Genomic DNA, 25,750 nt, shown 5'->3' on the forward strand with positions numbered 1-25,750 from the left:
TATTTTTTCTTACAAGTAGTACATCTATTAGATCACCAAATGCTTTAAGTGTGTATAGAAGAAATGAAAAAAAGGTAATTTCTTAAAAAGACAGACTGTTACTATAAAGAGCATTTGAAAAGAGTCAACTACCATTGGAAATACGACAAAACACAACAGCTCGCTCCTTCAAAAAGAACTTAAAGACATATCTATTCTCCAGAGCATTCTAACTGTACAGTGCCTCTGAACTCTACATTGTAGTGGAAACTAGCACTTTATAAATTCACTGGTTGATTGATTGATTCAAAGAATAGAATGATTTTAGAATTCACTAGAGGCTATTTCAGTTCACATTCAAATGACAGTTGATGATAAGTCACATTTGTGCGATATGTGCAAGGTGGTATAATAAAGATACTCAACTTATTTTGAAACTGTCTTTGTAACAGTTTGTAACTCATCAAATGTATACACTAAATCCTCTTTCTACCAGGAGTGTCTTTGTTGATAGACAAAATATAATGTTAGTTAACATATCTATCATGTAAGATACTTTGTGTCGTTCCACCCTCACCAGCCTCCTCTCAGAGACATGGGAGGGATTGACCAATGTGTGAGAGCGCCCCACCATGGCGTACCTTACAGACTATGAAGTTGATAGAAAACGTGAATGTGAGAGAAACATTATGGTACATCGCTATTGATGTATCGACATGTACACAAAGTAAATAACGACAAAAATGGCAGCTGCAGCAAAAAACTACAAAAATAGCATTGTCCAAAAGGAGAAATTAGATGTGAAAAGTATACATGTAGACCTTTATCTGTTTGACCTGCAAACAGCACACACATTGTTCTAAATAAGACATACAGTTTTTTTTGCAACATTTCAGCTTAGGGTGAGGATCGATGGGTTCAATTTAAATGAAGCAAATTTCTATGTACACATTGAAGATTTCTAAATTCCCTCCCGATAAACTAAAAAATATAATGTTAGTTAACATATCTATCACGTCTCAATATGTTTTAACATAATGCTATGTTTGCAACATCAATGTCATGTGGTTCTATGATTGTAGCATAGTTAACACATGGTTCTATGTTATCACATGGTTTTATGGTCTCAATATAGATATCAGACAGACCTATGTTGCAACATAGTTATCACATTGCTCTATTTTGGTTGCATAGCAATCATTGGTTCTATGTAACATAGTTATCACATGGTTCTATGTTATCACATGATTCTATGGCTCAAAATACATCTACTTATCAGACAGATCTATGTTGCAACATAGTTATCACATTGCTCTATTTTGGTTGCATAGCAATCATTGGTTCTATGTAACATAGTTATCACATGGTTCTATGTTATCACATGATTCTATGGCTCAAAATACATCTACTTATCAGACAGATCTATGTTGCAACATAGTTATCACATTGTTCTATGTTGGTTGCTTAGCAATCATTGGTTCTATGTAACATAGTTATCACATAGTTCTATGGTCTCATTATAGTTATCAGACAGATCTATGTTGCAACAGTTATCACATGGTTTATGTGTCATGTAGTTTTCACACGTTCTATGTTCTTAACATATATCTAATAATGCTTTAATTAAAAGTGGCCATATGGATGAGGATTTGGTATTTATTTGGGATTTTTAATTTTCATGGCATCGCACTTGAAAAACTAATAAATGTGAAACAAGATATGCCAAGTCCTTATTTGTAACTAAATACATTGCAAAAGATTAATAAATGTGTAAAATCATTGTTAGTGTATGTACAGTAACAAATTTTTTACACATTTTTTTATATAGCTTTTTGCAGTGTATTGAGTTACAAACACAGGCTTAGTCAATGTTATTTCACGTTGATTTTTCAGGTAGGAAGCCATGATAAAATTGTTTTATGAACCAAAATAAATACCCAATCCTCATCCACATGGTCACTTCAACAAGTTATCAGACAATACTTTTTGCAATATTGTTCTATGCCATGAAAGTTATCACAATGGACATAACTATGTTTGCAATATAGTTATCAAGTACATATCTTTTAAATGACTATAAATTTTGTTCCATAAGTAAATAGTACAATTGATATGAGACCATATGAAACAAAATCCTTGTGGAGTTACTAAAAATATATTTATGCAGGACCTGTGTTGGCTTTCATTAATTTTATATTTTACAGACATGTTGTATACATAAAATGTATTAGTATCCAAATTTTATATTTCAAATTAATAATACTTTCAGGATATTAAGTAGTTTTGTTTACATACCTGGTAAACTTTGGACAGTGACAACTTTAAACTTAGATTATCTCATCGGTTGAAGGTATTTTGTTTTTACTAATAAATTTCCTGGTTATGCGATAAATATTGATAATATCACGATAGTCATAGAGTAATCATTTCATTACCATGACAATGCATGAATCTTTTACAATTATCTGTCTTTCACAGAAAAAGTTTCGGGGGCAAAGTATACTTGTGTTGATTTTCCTTTTTTTCACATGATGGCTCCTATAAAAAGAAAATCCCCAAACTACTCCTACACATGTATGTGTAACTATAACACAACAAAATTTTGATAGAAATTTGTTTGTTCATTCTCATTTGCATAAACTTCTCGTTCCTCTAAGAATCAGAACTGTCAACTCTTGAAACAGAGGTCAAGAGGTCATGAACACCAAACAAATTCATGAAATCTAGGAATGAAATAGATAAAAAACTTTTGGTTCACTACACCTGGTAAATGACAAAATTTCTACTTGTACAATGTTATTAGTTGTACATAGCTAAATCATGAATACTGTATATGGAGTATGCAAACACCAATTTGATTTGTTCTTGTGAGACACTGCATCTCATTGTGAACCAATGAAATGACACCTGACATCACAAACTACTTGTCAGACTTCTCAATAGAATGGTGTATGATGAATTCCTCTATCATTGTGCTTTTTTGCAAGGGCAGATTGAACTATTACATTGTAACCAGTAAATAACTAAACATGTTTGTATGACACAATATCAATGCTGAGAAAGTTTGAGCTAACATCTCAGTCATTTTACCAGGTTCCCTACGAGTGTTTTTATTATAAGGGTTGTAAGTAGGTACAATCTATAGGGTTCCTACATGTGCTTTTAGTAAAGGTTGATAAGTAAAATCTACCCGAGTTCCCCTGATCGCTTTACTTGGGTTCCCTATCAGTGTTTTTGTTACAGGGTGGTAAGTAGGTAAAATCTACCTGAGTTCCCCTGTCGTTTTACCAGGGTTCCCTATCAGTGTTTTTGTTAAGGGTGGTAAGCAGGTAAAATCTGCTTGAGTTCCCCTGTCATTTTACCAGGGTTCCCTACCAGTGTTTTTGTTAAGGGTGGTAAGTAGGTAAAATCTATATGAGTTCCCCAGTCATTTTACCTGGGTTCCCTACCAGTGTTTTTGTTAAGGGTGGTAAGTAGGTAAAATCTATATGAGTTTCCCAGTCATTTTACCAGGGTTCTGTACCAGTGCTTAAGGTGGTATTAAGGTAAAATCTACTTATTTCACCAGGGTGACCTAACAAAATTATGTATACCAGATACAATTCTCCCTACTTTGAACCCTTCTACAAGGGTTCCACAACCTTAAACAGCTAAAATTTGAAAATGTGTAAATTCAACTAATTTAACATTTTCCATTATCCAGGTTCTAAACCAAGTACAACACAAAGTTATCAAATGTAAAGTTACCAAATGCAATTTCCATGCAGTATGATATTGTGGCTAATACATTATCTGAAACATTTGCAGCACACAGTATGTCATGGACTCACACAGCAAGTGTTATCACTTTCCACCAGGGAAGTTTAGATATATTACATATCTCAAATCTGAATAAAATCTGGTAATGAAGACAAAAGGGTTAAATTTCTTTACCTTTGTTCTTCACTGCTAGTGCTATTGTATTTTGTATTATTGTTCTTGCTTTCTTGAATAGACTAGAATCACAAAACACTACTACAAAGTTAGTCACGGCATAAGAACATCACACCTATGCCATGTAGGGGAAACAGTCATTTGAAACCTTTCTGTATAATAGATTCTATTCTGATTCACTACATCCTATATTTTTAATTCTATGACTAACAAGTCTCATAGTTATCATTCCACTGTTTTCATTTTGAGCCCTTCATCCCATATAACTTCAAACCCTTTAATTACATATCCGTTTCTCATCTCTCATCAACTTCTTCCCTGACTGTATCTCTTGTTTCTTAATGCAAATTGTCTTTAAACCCCTATTTCTCATCCGATATCAGACACCCACTTCCACCCCCTCCCTGACAGTACCTCTCCATCTAAATCCCCCCACCCCGACTATTATATATATATATCCCCCGATTCTCAGCCCATATCAACTTCCCTCCCCGACTAATAAATCACACGTTTCTCAACCCATATCAACTCTGACTTCATGGTGATTAAGAGTCGGTAGACTTTCCAGAGATTCATCTGTACTGATTTCACCGTTGGCTAAATCAGCAGTGGCAACGCTATGTCGGCTACCTTCACGCATTATCGTCGGATCATCAGGATTCTCATTGGGTGCCAGGACAATCTCATCTTGTTTCTTGCTTCCACTCATCATTCGTCTCGGAGAGTTGAGATTTATAACTTCAGGAGAGTAATCCATATGTTTATTTCTCAGTCTGTGAAGGAGAAATGGGGTGATCATTATTTTTAACTTGACCTTGACCTTTGACCTGATATTATAGATACATGTATTTGTATATACATTCTTAATGAAATAACTGAAATTTATCATACATTTTATATAGTAATTAATTTATTGTGTTTTATGAATTACACTTGAATATAATGAGAGTTTTGATATATCGAGTTCTCTGGAGGCAAGAGTGTCTTTCCAAGCCCAGCTTGATGCCTTTGAAATTTTCTATCTCCAGTCTCTTGGCCACAGTTTATATTGACTTATGTAACACAATGCTGTAGAAACTACCTCTGTCATACTTCAGAGAGCTCAGACAGTGTCAGTAGTTTCAATAACCTAAGAAAGACACAAACTAAAACTATCACTGTGGCATGTACAAGGTTTAAATGGGTGATGGTAGTACCTTGGTCTCCTGAAGATATGAAGATGCTTTCAAATTGGTGTTTCACTCATGGGACATGTTTTTTACACACAAATTTAACAGACAAGTTCAAATACAAAAGAAACAATTCTAGAGGTACCGCACACAGTGGGAATGTAATAGTAGGCAAGTTCATTGATAAACAGTTGGCAAGTACACAATTGAAGCCATTAAAATCATCAAGTCTGTGTTTAATTTTTTCAGTACAAGCCTGTTTCATCTGTAAAGAACAGTGATGCTTTTATCCCTTTACAATGTTATTGGGTAAATGATCCTGCTTTGTGTTATGTGTTGTGTTTCTGTTAGTGTTACTACAGTAACTGTTAATCTAGAATGGAGTGTGTCTATCTTTGTATAAATAAACATCATATCCCATGCGGGAAGCACCAACTTGGGCCAAGGTAACCTCATTTCTCCAGTAATTTAAATCAAGGGATAAGAATGTAAAACAAAGCCCATGGAAATGTATGCTGGACTTCTACACACATCAAATACTGTACGGGTCATCCAAGGAATTGATTAGCATTCTACTGTCAGTGTGAGAGTAAGGATACACTCTGGTAATCATGCCTTCGGTTTACTAAGATAGGCACAAACTAAATCTATTGTTCTTCGATGTGGTAGATTACACAAGTGGATGATAGCGTTTCCTCTGTTGTGCAATTCTAAATCACCCTGTGATCAAGATAGTGTAAACATTGGAAGTCCTAAAACAGTACACTGCAAGTTCTCTGTGGACACCTCCCCACTGAGACTATAATTAGACCAAGTCTATTCAATAGCTTATCACTGTTGTATCAAGTTGTGTTACAAGTTTTAGTTTGTTTCTATCTTAGAAAACTGAATGCTCAATTACCAGAGTAATATTATAGTTTTCATGTCAACATGTCACAAAATAGCTTTGGTTTGTTTCTGTCTTAGCTTGCTGAAATGATTTCAGCCCGATCTAGATTTACACAGAGGAATGTTGTAAAACACCAGGTGACACAACACGGCAAAACTCTTATGATATTCTGAGACTAATACAAGAATAAACAATGATTTATGTACAATCTGAAAAAAAAAATTGAAATTCAACATTCACGTGGGAACTTCACAAAAGATATGCAACATGTAACTACAATGGTATTTGTTTTATGTGAAAAGTGCAGGTGATAAATTAGAGTGTCTACAGGTAAAGTGCTCTAAGCCATGCAAAGTACGTGCATTGATAGGAGACAAGATAAGATGAAATAGCATGCATTAGATGTGAATAGATGTACTTATACCATGCATGAGCCAAGTTGAACAAAAAATATGGAATATATACTCTGGTCATTCTACATCATGACAACACATGTCTATGTCACTAATTCTGCTGTGTTCGAAATATAAGTCAAAACATTCAAAATTGCCATTACTTTCCCTGATTTTTTTTTTATATTACTGGTGCTGGTATAATTATGTTATCTTCCAAATTTTTTTTTTCATTCAATTGGAAAATACTTGTGACCCAAGGTTTGTCACTACTTGTCTAGCAACTCGTAGTGTCAAAGGCCCCTTAGGACACTCATATTTTCCTTGGCTGAACAAAAGAAAAATATTGCGGAATAACATGTACTTAATATACAACATGTGGTAGTTTTAAAAGGTTAAGTGTAAACTATGTAATAAAATTTATTCTTATGATATTTTGAATAATAATCTCTGACTCTACCATTTGATGTCAAACAGATCTTGTAGTCAATTTGCCCTTTGTGTTCAACTTGTATTGACTTGGGACTTAGTACAAGATGTTGCATAAATAACAACATAGAACAATGAAACCATATTCTCTCTAGCTTATTTCAAGAAAGATGAAACTTAATTTTTTTTCTGAATTTGGTGTCAGATAAGTTTTGATGAAACTATCTTTACTGATTCTGAAATGAAAGCAAGCCACGACTTGATACTCTAACCTTATTAAATGACTTTGCAATTTAATACTCGACTCAAAGATCTGAAAGTTTGAGTACAAAATCTACATTTTGATTTATATCAACAAACGTTTGGTTCTCCCTTTTTTTTAAAAAAATTGACTGACCAGTCATTTAAGATCTAAAATATGACTTTTTAAAATATATTTTCAAGTTTACATTATTTCTAGTTTTTAGTCAGTTAAACAGTTTTAATATACAACTGCCAACATCAGATCATGGACAAACGGAACCTGTTACAAACATGGAAAGTAAACAAATGAATTTGATTAATAACACTTGGCTTAGCATATTGGACCAGCAGAGGCTTGTATTACACACCAATGTTTGATAAGAACAGTTTTATGGCCTCTTTATGTGAGCATGAAATAAATGACAGGGGAAGTGGCAATTTATTTGTGAATTTGAATTATTATGTAAAGTGGCCATATAATTGTTCTTATCAAATGAGGGAATGTAATACATGTCTGTATAATCGAAAACGATATCGAGGGCCAAGGGCGGGCCTTCGGCACTCGATATCAGTTTGCGATTAGACTAGTGTTGCGCCGGATCGGAGTTTAGATAAAACGTAGCAAAAAAAAAGCACAAGCGACTGTCGACAGTCTATACATGTCTCTGTACTTCCAACATGCTGTGCCAAGTGTTATAAATCCAATTCAGTTGTTTACTTTCTCTGTTTGTAAACAAGTTTCGTTCATACACGGTTTGATGTCGGCAGTTGTATTAATTAACATATTTAATTTAGTACACCTTATCTTAAACTGTTTGGATATATGACTCAACCACACTACAGTCACAGAACAATTACAATATGGAATTTCTGAGGATTATGACAATGATTAAGTTACAATAGACTTGACATTTATTCTATTTAACAGACTCTGCGATACACTTTTACAGGACTTTTTCTACAACATTGAGAGGAGGTAGCAGGGTCGTGGATGAGGGGGTAAAGAGTACCTCGTCAGCAGTGCCTGAAACTTTTCCTTAATGGTGCTAGTGGTGTCTTGGTTGAAATGGTCACCAAGTGAGGCTAGAGAAATAGTTTCTGCACTGTGATAGCCAAAGTATCGGTGTCTGTGTGTGGATGAAGAGAGTTAAAGCAAAGAGTTAAATGATGGAGATAGGTTTGGAAGGAGTTGGACTTGATAGATTATAAGCTTCGTTCTAGGGATTATAGTGGTATATAGCAGGTATAGCATTCCTTCAATCATTCCAGGTGTCTGTAATAAAATTTATCCAAATCATTTTTAAAATGTTAAGCTGATGTACAAATTATATGCATGTGTATCTATGGCTGTGTCTGTATACATGTATGTATGTATGTATGTATGTATGTATCATGTATGTATGTATGTATGTATGTATGTATGTATGTATGTATGTATGTATGTATGTATGTATGTATGCGTGTGTGTGTATGTATGTATGTATGTATATATGTATGACTGTACATTGTACAATGTATTGTATGTATGTATGTATGTATGTATGTATGTATGTATGTATACCAGAATATGTACTACATTGTAGATATGATTGGATATGTGCATGAGTGTGCATGATAGATGTATAGAATGAATCTATGTCCAGGAGTGACATATCATTTGCATGGTCCATCATGTAACTGACAACTACCGATTTATTTTTCACCATTCTAAGTAACTGTGAGATCATCACATCACTTGAGGGCGCTATGAATTTAAAGGACTTCACTTCAGTTCCACAACACATATTTTTGACATCATCTACTATATTTACTGCAATCTTAACAAGGTATTTGGCATGTGGGCATACTAGATTTCATAAATAAACTTACTGTTTATTCTAGTTCATAGCAAATTTGCAGAAATCTTGTTTTATTAGTTGAGGTACAGAAAACTGGAAACACAAGAATCAAGATGGTGTGAAGTAAATTTCCAAACATTACTCCTGTATTTTGATAAATGTTTTACTCGTAATGTAATGTGCAAGATTTGGCAATAAATTATAGCATTGTCACAGAACAAAAATGTCGGCTAGCTCTCACAGAAAGTATATTTGGCATAGCATCCACATGAGCAAACGTGTGACATTTACTAGCAAGCATTTCAAACTTCTGTAATATAACTTTTGTTCTTGAACATATATGATACCATCTAAGAAATGTTGTGTTGACAAGCGCGGGGGTGAGATGGGTTTAGATGCATTTTTACTTGAAATTTATGAATGGGTTTGTTTGTTTGTGGTGTGTGTGTGTGTGTGTGTGTGTGTGTGTGTGTGTGTGTGAATAGAATTCATGTCTGCCACTGCCAAAATAACTTGCACAGAAAGTCTGTTATACATTGTATTGGTGACAATAAATGAAAGAAAAGGGTTTCAGTGTTAATGTTCAAATTGGTACTGAATTTGAAATTATAAAAGCGATACAATGAAAGAATACTGTAAATATGTACAATATAGTGTTGCTAGCTACACTGGTAATCAAGCCTTCGGTTTTCTAAGATAGAATATAGAGACAAACTAAATCTATTGTTCTTCAATGTGGTAGATTACACTTAAGTGAGTGATAGCGGTTCCTCTATCTGTTCTGCAATATTATCTGTGATCAAGATAGGATCAAGATGGAAGTCCCAAAACACTACACTGCAAGTTTATGGAACTCCCAACTGAGACTATAATTAAACCAACGTCCATTCAATAGATTGACAGCAACTTTGACAACGAATAATGTTGATCGCATAACAGATTAAGGCACAATAATATACATCACGAGAAAGTTGGTATTTTACTTTGCCAAATAAAAGTAATCTGTTTCTTTTGAAATATCAACAGAAGCTAATTTGATATTTATGAGATTGTGTACACTGGATGATTTAGAAGGCAATTCCTGAATAATCCAGGCATCACAGTTGTATCAACATGTTGCGACAATAGTTTTAGTTTGTGTCTATCTTAGTAAACTGAAGGCTCAAATACCAGTCTAATTATAATTGCCTGCATTAATCTCTATTACAGCATATACATTATGGAGTTAATTTGTTTCAATATTTATAAACTTGTGTACTGTACAATTTTTCAGTACACATATAGGAGTTTGTCATAACTTTGTTGTTTTTGTAGAATGATCATTTCATCATGGGCTATAAAACCTGCATGACACAAAGTCAAAACTACTGAAATACGGACTCAACAGCACAAACATGGGTGCTTGGTTGACAATTTACAGCATGGAGGTGAATTTACAAACTAAGATTTTTCTATTTATGCTGATATAGCAACTTCTTTTTTTCTGTGAAGTAATTGATTTAGCCAAATGCGCTCGCTCTTTTAATTTTTGTTGCATTGAAGAACGAATAAGCTTCAGCTGTTCATAAGTAAATGGTGTTGCAGTAGTAAGTGGAATGAGAAAGTATGAGAATGATATAATAATGTGAAGAAAAAATGAAAGTAATACTTACTTCTGGATTATAAACATTACAAGAATTGACACTGCAGATGCTATATCCAAAGCGATCCAAATAACCAAGTAGGTGCTAGGATCCTGTTGGGAAATCCAAATAACTTATGATCAGTTTCACTTCAAATTGTATGAGGAGCAGAGGTAAAGAAGTATGTATCATCTAAGGTTGTTTTTTCAATAAGTTCGGAAAATGACACTGCAAAGGTAACAACTGTATATTAACAACTTTATTATAGAAGCAGGTTGAATGAAATGTTATACTCTTCCACACATGCCTCAATCTAAATCGGGATACAGTCATAAAGATGCCATTCTCGCAAACTAGAGCTGTTATTTTTCCGCAACACTGCGAAATAACGAGACGGTGTTTTGGACAGTGCCGCAAAAGAGGCCGTGGTTTGCGGCGATGTAGAGATGCCAGCGGTATTGCTCCAATTTGCTTCATATGTTTGATTTGAGAACAGTATGCCACTCTGTTGTACTGCACCCCTGATGATGATGATGGCGACAAGATTGTCAGAGAAAAGTTAAAAAAATATTTTGACTCTGTAAATAGAAATTTGTCAAATTTACAGCAATTGAATGAAAACATACTGTAATATAGGATACTGACAACGATTTACTGAATGCACTTACATTTTTACTTGAAATGTAGTTTTACAAAGTAAGTTAGCTGTTTAGACATATATATCTATATCCCTACTTACCATATGCCAGAGTGGTTTTTTCATCGTCTGTAATTCTTGACAGGCTGACGATGTCACAGTGGGTAGGCTGATACACCAGTACAATGAAAATAACCATTTTGAGTTGACTGTATAAATATTGGTGCTAATGTTATAACTCTCATAGTACCTACATGACAAAAGAGAACGTGTGTTTATACCACAAAATCAAGATTGTGAATTTCATTGTCAACTGTTGAGCAGTTCAAGAAGGCCATTAACCGTATAATGCCATACCTTACTTCTTCTTCATTCATACTGGCAAATATCTCATTGATGACACTGATGTCATTTGACTGTAAGTTCTGTATTGTATCCTTCCCAGACACTTGTACAAAGTCTGGGGCTCTTAACATCACTTTATGTCTCTCGACTCCTGATAACCACCATACCTATTGGAGTAACAATTTAAAAGAGTTCTAAGATTATCTCATATAAATAAATCACATCTTTGCAATCGCACATCATTTATCATTTAGAGCTAAGGTGCAAAAAAATGTTTTTGTGGTTCCTATTACATTCAATTTTAAAATAGGTGGGGTAGGTAGATTTTTTATTTTATTTTATATATTAGTATTTTTTTTTTCATGAGTGAGTGTTTATAGTTCAGGTTTTTCTTTGTTTTCCAAATGGTTTCTATGCTGTTTGTTTCTTCCTATCGCATGTACAGCCATTACAGATGGGAAGAATAATTTTATATTGTCTTTTTAAGTTGATGTCAGTTTCCACACCCACTATTTCTTGCGAGCCTTCGCGATTTTTGCGATTTTATTATTATTTTTCTCAAATACGTAAAAAAAAAAGTTCAGGGTTGGCGTGAAAAACTAGGTGGGGTCGGGTAACCAGAACTAAACAACTTTTTTTATTTGGCCTAAACAGACAGTAGGAAATTGAATTACAACAGTACCATAGGAATAAACCAATGACAATCATAGGTACCAACAAATGACAGAAGATCTTAAGATCTTTGGTAATCACTTCATAATAAAACTTACCAAAGAATGTTTGATATCAGATGCCAAAGTGAGATTTAAAACCAGCTCCCAGTAGTTTTCACGGTACGGGTGCCCATCAGGTGGTCGGAATAAATCATATATAATTGTCTTATTTGTCTCTGCTGCATACTGGAGGAATTCTGTGTATGTAGGAATGGTCTGATTGCGATATCGCTGCTTCCAATACTCAGAAGTTTTTGATGCTTTGCGAAATGGATCCGCCTGTATTGGGAAACAATAAATATCAAGTTTAAACAAGATTTGAAAGTTTGCAGAATGGTTCCATTTGTATTGGGAAAAAATAAATATAAAATTTAAGTTTTTCCGAGGAAATGATATATATAAGGTTGAAATAAGTCTTTGCTGATTTGCGACATTGATCTGTATTTGGAAAAATTGATCTGTATCACCTTCAAGTGAAATACAAGAAATGTCCTTGTTCAGTAAATGGAATCAATGTAATATGGTAAGCTTTAATAATATAATTTAATGAAGTTATGCAAAGCACTTCAGTATTTCAACTTGTTCATATCACCTTATGAGTTCTTCATAGCAATGTTAAAATGCAATGTATATAAAATGAAATATTTCATGTTCTCAGCGGGCATAACTTTGTTCTAAATACTGAACCACCATGAAGTTTTTGTTTGTTTAGTTTGAAAAACATTTATGGCAACATCATCCTGTCCATATCCTCTATAATGATAAAGAAACTAAACTTTATCAACTGTCAACAACACAATGACCACACAAAATGAAAACTATAGCAAGATATGTTGGTGAAAAAAAAATCACTCTGTTCATGTTCCCTTTAAAGTTCTTCATAACATTGTTAATTGTAATATTTCCCGTTTTTTACAAAGCAACATTTACTTCTAGATACAGTTAAAATCAATATAAAATACTGAGATCACCGTACAAATTTCTGCAATTCAAAATAATATCAAAATTTAGACATTTTAGAATCCAATATGGCCGCCAAATACGCTATGGGATACAAAAGATTGAGAATCAGGATTTTGGTGGGAAAGCCCAGTAAAATGATATGGCAACCCTACTTTAGCTGCTCTTAAAAAAAACCGAGTCATTAAACGAGTGACAGTGAAGCTAGACTAAAATGCAAGTAACCTTTCATTTGGAAACAAAAGTGACGAAAAGTATTCAACACATTGCAGACCATTTCACCAGAAAAAAACTTACATCTAAATACCACGATCCAGCATCTAACTGTTTTAAATCAGATATGTTAAACCAAGCGGCTTCTTCATTTTTTCTATCTGGAAATACGTCTTCTACATTGGTTGTCCTTCCTAATTTGTAATCATGAAGAAGGAATGGTACACCATCATAACTGAAAAAATAATAACAATGAGTTTATGACATGACAGTAATAACATGTACACTTAACAATTTACTGGTAAAATGCCAAGCTAGTGTATACACTATGGAAGTGAAGTCATGCAAATCTTTTCACTGTACGGATGTCACAACACACTATACTGATATCGAACTATACAATTCCTATGTCTAGTTCTTACCTTTGTTTTTTGTTTGTTTGTTTGTTTGTTTGTTTGTTTTTTGCTACTTATTAGAAGTACAGCATAAATAATGTGTGCATGGGCAAAATGAAAATAATCAATTACAGTTATTATTATAGTATTTAAACTTCCCTCATCTCCTTCAAGTTGTTATCGGCGGTTTGTGAATTTCATGACATTTTTATGACGTTTGGCTATTCCTTACAGTATTTGATACAAGATGTTAGAATTTTATTTGGATTTGGATATCAGACTCTCATGAATTTCCATATATGGACAAGACTTTACCTGATTCGGTCATTTAACTATACCTTACAGTATTTGGTACTAGATTCTTAGTCACCACTTACTTGGAGATCTGACTCTGTAACATGTTACTGATCTACACTTGGATTAGTAACTATCATAACATATTAATACTAATAGACTTCTATTAAACTCCACATAAACATCTTACCATATTTGGATAATGGATTTCACTTATTGCTACCATATGTGGACTATATATCTTGCCAATGCCATATTTGAACTGACTTCACTTTTACCATATTTGGACTTTATCTTACCATATTCGGACAACGGATTTCACTTATTACTACGGGTAACCATATTTGGACTATATATCTTGCCATATTTGAACTTACTTCACTTCTTACCATATTTGGACTTTACCTTACCATATTTGGACAACGGATTATATTTATCACTACCATATTTGGACTATATATCTTGCCATGTTTGAAATTCTGACTTCACTTCTTACCTTATATGGACATCTGACTCAAAACCATAAACACTATATTCCACCCCTCTTTCAAAGGAAACTAAAGTGTTTTCTGGGGAAATCTGAAAAGATAATATACACGATTCATTAGCAATGTTCTATTGTTTGAAATTTTAACAGTTGGGGTTCACTGGTTGGATGAACAAATTTTTGTGCCCATTGAGGGACTTTGACCAGATCTGGTTTAGTTAGAAACCATGTTGGCATTAGAAACCATGTTGGCACCTAGACTATTACCTGTCTCACAAATATATCTCAATGTGCCTCTTAAACTGCTAGACTAAGAGATTTACAGTTGTGGGCACTCCTCAATGAAAATTCTTCATCTCTTTTAAATGTACAACTCTCAACAAAAGTTACCAGCTACAACCTATTACCCTTGATCCCATCCACTCAATCTTAAAATGACAGATTAATTTTTTCTCACCTCTGGAGCTCCCCTGTGACCCAGCATTTGTGGTTTTTGTGGCAGATGTTCAAAAGTGGCAACACATGGTGAATTCAACAATAGTGGACATAGATATATGAAGAGGAGTAATGAAATATATAATATAATATAGATGATGTGTAGTACTGTGTGGGGAAAAAAGGAAACAAAATTTCGAAATTAATATTAATAATAACGGACATGATTTATGATTGTCTTGTTTAGATAAGGTTAGCCTGGAATCCATGCAAATAGAGTTTTGAATTTGTTACTTCCCTATCATGAGATGGGGAACTAAAAAATTCAAAATTCTCCATTCGCATGGATTCTAGGCTAAGGTAATTTCAAATTAATTAAAACAAATTTCGATATTGTGAATAAATTTTCAAGAAGTCATGTAAACATGTATCTTGCTGTGTAAACATTCTTAATTCAGGATCACAAACCTGCTTAATACATAATATACATGATTGTATATAATATGCTGTATCACTCAATATTTTTAGAAGAAAATATTTTGTTTCTTTTTGTCTGTAAATCATTGGTGTAGTCTTCACTTACATCACTTAAAATCTAAAGTGATAAATAAAGTGAACTCATCAGTATCACTTTAAAATATATTTTCATTTACATCAAGTCCTACTGTTTGAAATTAACAAGGATATCTTTTGCTTGCATAGTAGAATGACACATACCAGGCTGTATCAATTTACAACTCTATCTATCCCCAATAATCATCTATTGACACAGCCACATTAAGTGTAGTAATGTATTTAAAGTTCACTGGGTTACAGTTCAATACAGTCAGACAGAAGTCTTATCAACACTATTTCCCAGTATTTGATAATGCTACGCAATAAAATTTCTTGCTAATAGTAATACTGAAAACTTCGATATTTTTGCCACTAGAAAATTTTGCATTATTACAGTCTTCAGCTAATTCACAAATACAAATTTTCACTAATTACCAGATTTGTACATTGTGTTCATGTAGAAGAAGGCATTTTAATTTTTTGTCACTTTTTATTTTTGTGTCTTTAATTGACCAGCAAAAATAAGTCTTAAGTGAAAATGACCAGGTTTACAGTACATCATACAATGTCAAACATTCAACAATTCTAGATTATTTTCCACCATTGACTTTAATATTTATATAATTACTCATTTTGCCCAGGCCCATTCAACATAAATCCTTGCTATTATTTCATACTATGGTATTATTAAAGACTCTAGAGTGATGATAAAAGACATTTTTCAATTACTTGTTCTTACCCATATTTCTCATCTTAGCCCAGGCCCCTGCTATAAGCCATGTCAAAGCTGAGAGGACAACAACAGCTGTGATTTGAATAAATGGTCCAAAAATCTACAAAGACAGAAAAAATTGTGATTTTTAGAAATAAGCAACACCACGCATATACATCAATATTTGATAGTATTTGGCAAAATTTATAACATAACTATGAATACAAGTCTTTGCTATGTGCCTTCAGATCAGATACAATCCATCCTCCTAATGTCTAGCGTCTTTTACTCATTATTATGGCCTCGTGACTTGTTGATGATTGTTGATATTCAATGCGTATATGTATGCCCATGACAAGTAATACGCAACCTGATTGGCTGTGTGTCTCACTGAGCAGAAATTTGTTTGTATGTGCGCCAGTTCAGATGTAGAGGAGGCGATCAGGCTAAAAAATGTAAACATGTACCAAGAAGGTCAATTCAGGCAAAATAACGAAGGTAAAATAGCAATGAACGATTAGCCGACATCTACATCGGATTTTAATCAGATTAAAGAAACGTAGCCTATTCACACATCGGATTTTAATCAGATTGTTACTTGTCAGACTGTAACGTCATGGAATACGACATTTGTTTCAAAGCAAAACGAAAAAAAATCCTTTTCTGAAGGGTGTTCAAATTTCAGAAACTCAACTCTTACACGAAATTAAGACTCTAGAAGTCACATCAACAGTGTTTGCTTGTTGTCCATGAAGTTGGACTTTACTACAGACCGACAGGTAACAAATGAGAGGAAATCTCAAGAGATGAGTGACAATGTAATATCATAGTCACTGTCATACTCAACTCAACTGCGAACTGTTAACATGTTTATGTTATGATATAATGGCTAAACAAGATCTCCCTTGCGATCATGTATAAATGCCGATTTCATGCATGTTCAAACTTTGAATGGTTTGTCAGGGATGCATTGAACAGGTACTTTCAAAATCTCTAGAATTTGAATTACGAACGATAAAAATGTAAATGTGTGTTATAACAAAGTTCCTATCTCATCATGGGTGAATAAAGACTGGGAATAAACTTAATTATTTGTATTTTCATTTGCCTTCTCAGTAGGGAGTTTCTGTACATTTTTTGATATGTATATAATAAATTATGTCATTGGATCATTTATAAGTTATGTCCTAATACAATGTACCAGGTTTGAGTTTATCAATTCCAAGTGATGGTTAAGTATGTATCTGTAAGTAGAATACTTTGAATACCTTTTACTACGCAGAAAAAATTACACACCCAAAATATGTAAACTCAGCATGTGCCCCTTTAAAATTGAAAACTTTAAAGATGAAGGGTGTTGATAATAATATGGAGCAATACATCTATATCAAGTAAAACACTTACCAGCAGACTTAGTCTGAAAAGTACCCATTCCTCAGGATAGATTTCAGAAAAAAGAATTATAACTACTATTGATCCTATAAGAATTAGAACCACAATGATTTTGTGTATCCAATGTAAATATATTTCTTGACCAGCTATAATATGAAATAAAGAAAGTATCTGGAAGAAAAAGACAAATCATTGTTAGCATTTGTTTACTTGTTGATGTATCTTTTCAAGAATGAATTCCTTCATATGCTAAATGTGTAAAATCACAAAATTTTCTAGTTGCGAAAATATCTAGGTTTACAGTATCAGATAGTTAGCATCTGTTAGTCTAGAGGCTATCCGTGTCTCTGAATCTCAGGATCTCTCTTCACCATTGACTAACATCTGTTGCTTGTCTGTCGTGGAGTCATGATCGGCAAATGGTTAGAGTGGCTGGTTTTGAATCTGCAGGTTGCAGGTTCGAGCCCAATTGCTGCCATTTGTTTCTGAATGGCTAAAGTCCTTGGGCAAGATTTGAACCACGATTGTGCCTCAGTCAACCCAGCTGTATAATTGGGGACCAGGTAGAATAGAGGTTGCAATGTGAATACTTTAATCCTATGCGCTTATAGAGGCTGCAATGGATAGCATGCTCCCCAGGGAATTAACACTGAGGAAGTATAAAGGGCCACTGTGCAGCTACAGATCTATGCCAGGGGTAATAATTGTAAAGCAATTGCGCACAGTGGGAAAGAGCTATATGAAAACAAACATTATTATTATTTATTATATAATAATATTATTTAAGTATATTCATTTATCATTCTAAATGTATTCCTTGAATCATTTTGCAACACTGTTCTTTAATTAGAAACTGGGTGTATACTCAAAATCTGGCATCAAACTTTTTAAGATCAAGAAATCGAATGCAATGTGACCCTTCCACTATAACATTCAAAAAAAAAAAATGAAACCTTGAATTTAAAGAGAAAAAAGTTAAAAATAGAATTTGTTGTTATTACACTATTGTTTCCTTTGTAATGAAGGACATACATCTGGCTATCAAAAGTATTCAATGTAGGAAATTCCAAAGATCATGAAGGGAATAAGAAATATTAAGTGAAAAAATCATACAATCAGAAAGGATATTTAGAAATAAATAAAAATGTAATACTACAAAAGATGTATGTGCTTCTCCTTTAGCTCTTTGATCTGGAAGGTTAGACTAGTAAGGCATCTAATCAAGAGCTTATCTTGAAACCTAAAGAAGGTTTCAGTAAAAACTGCTTGTTACAGTTGATTTCTATAAAAAAATTCATAGATCATTTGTGCCCAGTCTCCTTTACAGCCCAAAACCATGAAACTTAAGAACTGAAGATGCTCATTATTTGCCATTCTAAGCTACTTTGTCTTGAAGGTTCATAGTCTAGCAATACATCCCATGAAGAGCTTATCTTGTGAAGTAAAAACTGCTGCTTGTTCCAGGTGATTTCCATAAAAAAACATAGACCATCATGCTTTATGGTCTCCTTCACAGCCAAAAACCATGAAACTTTACAGGATTTTAATTTCCCTTCTAAGCTCCTTTATTTTGAAGGTTAGTCTAGCCAACATCCAATCAAAAAGATGTTATCTACCTCAAGAACATTTCAGTAAAAACTTCTGTTGCATGGTTATTTTTTTCATTAAAATCTAAATATCAATTTTTCACAACAAATTTAACAATTTTTATTCCAAGTGTCTGTTATGAAGCAATTTTAATTAAATTATAGATAAGTTTTCTAAACTTTTGTTCTCATCTAACCACTGCGATGTTTCATTGTTATGTTATTTTCAATGAACAAAACACAAACAAATACCCTTAATGACTTGGTTTCTGTAGCTCTATGTAATTAGGCCATATAAAAAAAGTTGTTTGGTTCCAGTTACCCACCCCAACCTAGTTTTTCACGCTCACCCTAAACTTTTTTTTTGCGTATTCGAGAAAAATAATAATAAAATCGCGAAAATCGTGAGTCTTACAAGAAATAGTGGGTGCGGAAACTGACATCAACTTAAAAAGACAATTTAAAACTGTTCTTCCAATCTGTAATGGCTGTACATCTGATAGGAAGAAATAAACAACACAGAGATCATTTGAAAAACAATGGAAAATCTGAACTAGACACTCACACATGAAAAAAAAATTAATAAAATAAATTAAAACCTACCTACCCCACCTATTTTCAAATTGAATGTAATTGGAACCACACAATTTTTTTTATGCCTTACACCCTATAATACATGTATATATAGGGCGTCACACTGTCAGGTTTTAAAGGGTTAAAATCTTATTTAAAACACATAATACACATTGTATGCACTCCTGGTGATGCTGATAAGAAGTCAGGGAAACTCTGGGTATCGCTGCTAAAAGTATTTTTGACTCTTGTCAGCAGAAATTTTCTTTTGTGACAGTGAGTGAAACTAGTTATCTTCAAAACTAGGTATGGATTGACCAATTTGATGTGCCACTGACACACACAATTTCTAGTGACGCACCAAAATTTAGTGTTACCCTTAGGCCTATCTCTTACTATGTGGTAACTAGTGTGCCAATTTGATGTACCACTGACACACAATTTGGAGTTATGCACCAAAACTTGGTGTTCCCCTATCTCTTAACTATGTGGTAACCAGTGTGCCAATTTGATGTACCACTGACACACAATTTGGAGTTACGCACCAAAACTTGGTGTTCCCCTATCTCTTAACTATGTGGTAACCTGTGTGCCAATTTGATGTACCACTGACACACAATTTGGAATTACGCACCAAAACTTGGTGTTCCCCTATCTCTTAATTATGTCACGACAGACAAGAAATGCCACTTTTTTATCATTTTGACTCAGAACAACAAAATGTAGCTATCATTAGATGGCACACTGTTTAGTGCGTCACTAGAAATTGTGTGCATCAGGGGCACATAAAATTGGGTTTAAGAGGGCACTGGTATCGAATACATAATTCAATTTATGAAGTAAAATATGCAATAAATAATTATTAATTAATGCATACTGTAATTTTGAATTAATTAAAAAATGTGATGTATATCATGTAGTATATACTTACCAAAAGAATTATTGCATATGAAAATATAATACATGTCAACACTAAGCAGAGGAAAAACCAATCAAACCAGCTTCCCAGTGTATCATAAAAATACCTACCGATAGAGAGGGAGAAAAAAGAAGAATAAAATAATGTAGATATGGTCAGATTTAAAACTCAGCTCAGATGTGTACAATTTTTTCAAGGAAAAAAGTCATAATAGAAATCAATCATATGTTGCATGAAATCAATGCTGTGCTGCCCTACAGATGGCACTGTAAAAAAATAAAGATTACAATGGAAATCATAAACCCTGAAACAAAACGTTGTCTGGCTCAACAAAAATCTCAATAACAAAGCTACATTCTATCGGCTGGCTGGCAAAAATCTTACCAACAGCGTTTCGTCAATTGTCTGGCGTGACAAACATCTTTACCGATATTGTTACACTTTCTTTGCGTGAGCTACCATTATCTTAGGAGATCAACGCCAAATTCATATGTCCCTGCCTGGTAAACCTAAGGTCTGGCGCATTCTTTGATATTTTTGAGACAGTCATGCAATTGACTATAAAAATGTATCAATTGTAGTTCAGTTCTTGTTGTGCCAGACGATAACGTGTGGAAATATTAATTAGATTGTTGTTGAGCCAGACGAGAACATTTACAACATCAAAGAGATATTTTGTTTGGCCAGACAAAAACTATGGCAATGTTAGTGAGATTTTTGTCGAACCAGGCGACGTTTTGTTTCAGGGTTTGTGATTTCCATTGTATATATATAATTATACTGACATAGTAAAAGTATTATTTTAGATTAGGTTCCTAGACTACTTAGTGTTGTAGCTTGGAACATAATATGCTTTATGCTACTAGACATTTCATTGCCGTAGGAAGATTTGTAACAAAGAAGTGGGTGGATAAAACTCTATGACTTCTGTGTTGCATAAGACAAAGCTGACATGAGTCCACTGCTAAAAATTTAAATCACTGAAAATCATGCACCCACTTCACACAATAATATAAATATCTTCTGAATGTGTATTCATGCATATTTATCTATTTTTCTGTTGTATTAATTGATGCAAAGCAAATTTCATATTTTTCATTATGAATAAAGTAATAATAAAAATGTTTATCTGTAGGACAGAATGGATCTTAGCCCAAGGACTTGGTTATCTTGTTTGACATACTGGCGGACAAAACTCTCCAGCAAGGTAGCCAAGTCTTTGGGCTACGGGTTGTAGTCTACATGTAGAGGCTATCCATGACTGAGAATCTTAAGATCAGAAGAGATTTGAAGTCATGGAGAAGAGATTCAAAGTCACCCTAAAGCCTCTAGACTATATAGTACCGGTACATGTCCATGTATCCAGGCTATAAGTTATAACCACAATTCCTATCTTAAATGAAGCTGTACGTCGATCAAAGTTCACAAAAATAGTTATAAGTATAGCCCCTTTAGATTATGAATCTCCATTATCTTTAGATAAAGGATAATGATGTTCTCAGATATACTAAGACTACCAAGAGATCTTTTGCATTTGATAGTACATCAAGGAAAGCAAGTGCAGTGTATGTTCTGTTGTTCAGCCCTATCATATTTCTGTGTGTGTACATGTACATGTACATGTACATATGAATGTACATGTGATTGAATTTTGAATTTTCACAACGAACTATAATTGAGAAATGAGGGGTGCTACTTTCTCCCTAAGATCTATGGGAGCATTCTATAAACAACACCATCTATCATGAGTGAACAAGACTGACTGTTAATTGAGAAAGCTCTCAGCTTATTAAAAGTATGTTGTGTGAATTAATTAAAATGTTAGTACTCATAATTATGATGGAATGTACATTATCCTGCCACTTCGTGCCAAATTAGAAACATTCGTTGCAAATTCAAACTGTTTTTGTGTTAAATTTCCTGCAAATCTATTCCATTATGTTAACTACACAATACAGATCCAGACTGTTTACAACAAAACATTGATTATTTTCTTTAAGTGATCTATAGCCTGAGGTACCTGCTCACATTTGAATACCTTGTGTTGAAGGCTACAGCTGCACTTACTATTCTTCAAACACTCAACAATAATTTTGGAATATAATCAATTTAATTTTTTTACAACCACATCTGCCTTTGAGAGCATTTTTATCAGCCAGCTGTATAGTATCTATAACCAAATTATTGTACATTCATATATACATGTATGTATGTATGTATGTATGTATGTATGTATGTATGTATGTATGTATGTATGTATATATAGATACATATACACACACACAGTGAAATGTCTATGGACTAAGCACTGTTCAATACATATGTATGTAGATTGGAGTTATATTACACACACACACACACACACACACACACACACGCTAAACATTGGACTTTGACTTCATCAACTGTAAAAATGAAAGAGGATTCAATAATCTATTTGGGAGAATTTTCTTTAATCATAATATGTGAATTGGCAGGTAATACTATGCATTTTTGGGGTAAATTACCATGATAAATTATACAGATAATTGATAAAATTGTTGTCAATTAACTTTCAATTGCAGAGTGTGTTAAACACATGGCTTTCCACTTGTACAATTCGACCACTTAAAACTAGTCAAGTAATTAAATTGAGTGGAAAAGATACTTAAGAGAAGAAAATCTATCCCATAATGTTTTCCAGCTGACTAGGCAGTCCTAGAAAATTGACCTGCGTAATATTAAACTCCACTAAGCAATTTGTCAAACTCTAACAGACAACCTATTTTCTCTAGATAATCTGATAACAGACATACTATAATAACAGTAATTGATATCATCAACACATGTGATGCATCATCACCATGTTTAATACGTTACTATTTATCAAATTCTTGTGTGGCGAAGTAGACTTGGCAGGTTAGTATCAAATGTGGTTAAGCTGTTGTCACTGTTTGTACTTTGCCATTTTAAGGGTATTTGGAAATCGTTCAGCAGTGTGACATTAGAAATTGAAAATTAATATTACTGTATATATATTTGAGGTACATAAATTGCCAGATTTTTCTATACCAGGAAAATAGTACTCCTGCGAGAGAAATATTTCCCCAATTACACTAATTTTTATTATTGTTTGTATTCTGGGTATTTACAGGGTATTCAGAAATCATTTAGTAATATATGAATTTGATATCTAATTTTTAGATATAGTCATACAAATTTATATTTTTGATATAAATTAGCAAATTTTTCTATAGCAGCAAAATTGTTTCCTGCTAGAAAAATATTTCCCCATTTACACTATTTTGTTACTATTGTTTGTACTCTGGACATTTACAGGGTATTCAGAAATCATTCCGAAGTAAAGCATTTGATATTTAACATTTAAATATAGTCTTTATACAGATGTATATATTTGATAGAAATTGGGAAATTTTTCTATAGCAGCAAAATCATTTCCCTGCATGCTAGAGAAAGATATCCCCATTTACTGTAAATGTTATTATTGTTTATACTCTGGGTATTTACAGGGTATTTCGAAATAATTCAATAATATATGAATTTGATATTTAATATTTAGATGTCTACAGTCTTTATACAGATGTATATATTTGATGTAAATTGGGAAATTTTTTTATAGCAACAAAATTATTTGCCTGCTAGAGAAAGATTTCCAAATTTACTGTTTGTTTCATATGTACAATATTCTATATGCATATAATTTTCTATTCAAAATATGCTGCTTCTTCACATGTTTTTCTGTCACAAGAAAATTACAAATTGAATTTGGGTATTAAACAAGTCCTATCTTCATCTTGCTATGAAATACTAACAGTGAACATTTTTACTGCTTTTTGCCAATTGTAAAATGTAACAATTACAAATTGCATCAATATATTTGGCTTTTACATGATCTGAACTTTAATCTTTCTGCTAAAGGTATATAATTTTGAAACACTAGAAAATGTTATCCCAATATAATTTCAGCTCCAGAAATTGATAAAGCAAATTCATTTGAGATTTTCATTTCATATTTCCCCCTCAAATGCAAATTAAACAACCCAACTGTGATGCTATTCTTTAAGCCTGGTGACATTTGACCCACACATTCCTTATCATCTCAGGTATGCACTTAGCACTTTTGTTCTGAGTACACATAAGCTTGCCTTGACCTTGACATAAAAAGGGTGCCCAATGTGTATAATTTCACTTTTCCTTATTCCCCCCTCAAAAAAAATGGGGGGGGGGGGGGGGGATGGTATATTCAGTGACCATTGCAATGTTATAAAATAGCATTTTATGTACCTGTGTACCATAACCTGGGCCACTACCATTCCATGTACGAACACCACACAATTACTAGTAATTTATAGTAAACACATGAAAAAATTCTCATCAATTTTTACATTCATGACATATATTCCAGACATTCATTTGCAATGAAATCTTTCCACTTTGTGCAATTTCATAGTTTTCTCTTTTCTGCTGTCAAATTTAAAATGAACAGTTTTCTGTAATTTGTTCTAACTCACATGTGCGATAATCCAAGGAATTCTACAGAAGATACTAGCCTGTTAAAACGCCGACTCATAACACATACACGCACGCACACAATCATTCACTATCATGTATGAAGAACAGGATTTCCATGTAAAGTGAATTTCACATACTTTATAGCATGAAACCAAATTATATAATTATTTAATATGATGTATCTATGATGTATGAACAAAATTGCTTATTTAAGTTTGGAAATTAAAGCAAAAAATGAAACATATCGATTAGGAAAGGGTTACTTACCAGTTTATATCATCCCAATCGTTCCTAATCACCAACCAGAAATAGAACCAGAACACAGTGAATCCTATCCCGCATATTGTTATCAAAAACCAGATTCTTTCTCTCTGAAAAAAAAATGAATCACTTGATAAATGAAAATTATTACATATCACTTTATTATTCAATATTTTAGTGAAATGTCTAATAATTCAAAATCTTCATTACTATGGGATATGAGATCATGATGATTTCGCAAATCAGTACGAGTAACATATGACAATA

At 33.3% G+C, this 25,750-nt stretch overlaps 1 protein-coding gene across 1 annotated transcript in view; it reads right to left on the reverse strand.

The window, feature by feature from the left end:
* Positions 1-4,408: 4,408 nt before the first annotated feature.
* LOC144442519 (glycerophosphodiester phosphodiesterase domain-containing protein 5-like) overlaps positions 4,409-25,750 on the reverse strand; it is a 42,670-nt gene continuing 21,328 nt past the window's right edge. The window contains exons 3-15 of the mRNA XM_078131886.1: positions 25,490-25,589; positions 20,723-20,816; positions 17,645-17,803; positions 16,268-16,361; positions 14,996-15,141; positions 14,548-14,630; positions 13,447-13,597; positions 12,247-12,468; positions 11,489-11,643; positions 11,234-11,381; positions 10,525-10,607; positions 8,045-8,161; positions 4,409-4,685 (exon numbers count right to left, since the gene is read on the reverse strand). Of these exons, the coding sequence (XP_077988012.1) occupies positions 4,427-4,685; positions 8,045-8,161; positions 10,525-10,607; positions 11,234-11,381; positions 11,489-11,643; positions 12,247-12,468; positions 13,447-13,597; positions 14,548-14,630; positions 14,996-15,141; positions 16,268-16,361; positions 17,645-17,803; positions 20,723-20,816; positions 25,490-25,589 (1,811 nt within the window). The 3' untranslated portion in view covers positions 4,409-4,426. The remainder of the gene's footprint in view (positions 4,686-8,044; positions 8,162-10,524; positions 10,608-11,233; positions 11,382-11,488; positions 11,644-12,246; positions 12,469-13,446; positions 13,598-14,547; positions 14,631-14,995; positions 15,142-16,267; positions 16,362-17,644; positions 17,804-20,722; positions 20,817-25,489; positions 25,590-25,750) is intronic.

The sequence above is a fragment of the Glandiceps talaboti genome, chromosome 11 (assembly GCF_964340395.1).
Source record: "Glandiceps talaboti chromosome 11, keGlaTala1.1, whole genome shotgun sequence".
Classification (NCBI taxonomy): Eukaryota; Metazoa; Hemichordata; class Enteropneusta; family Spengelidae; genus Glandiceps; species Glandiceps talaboti.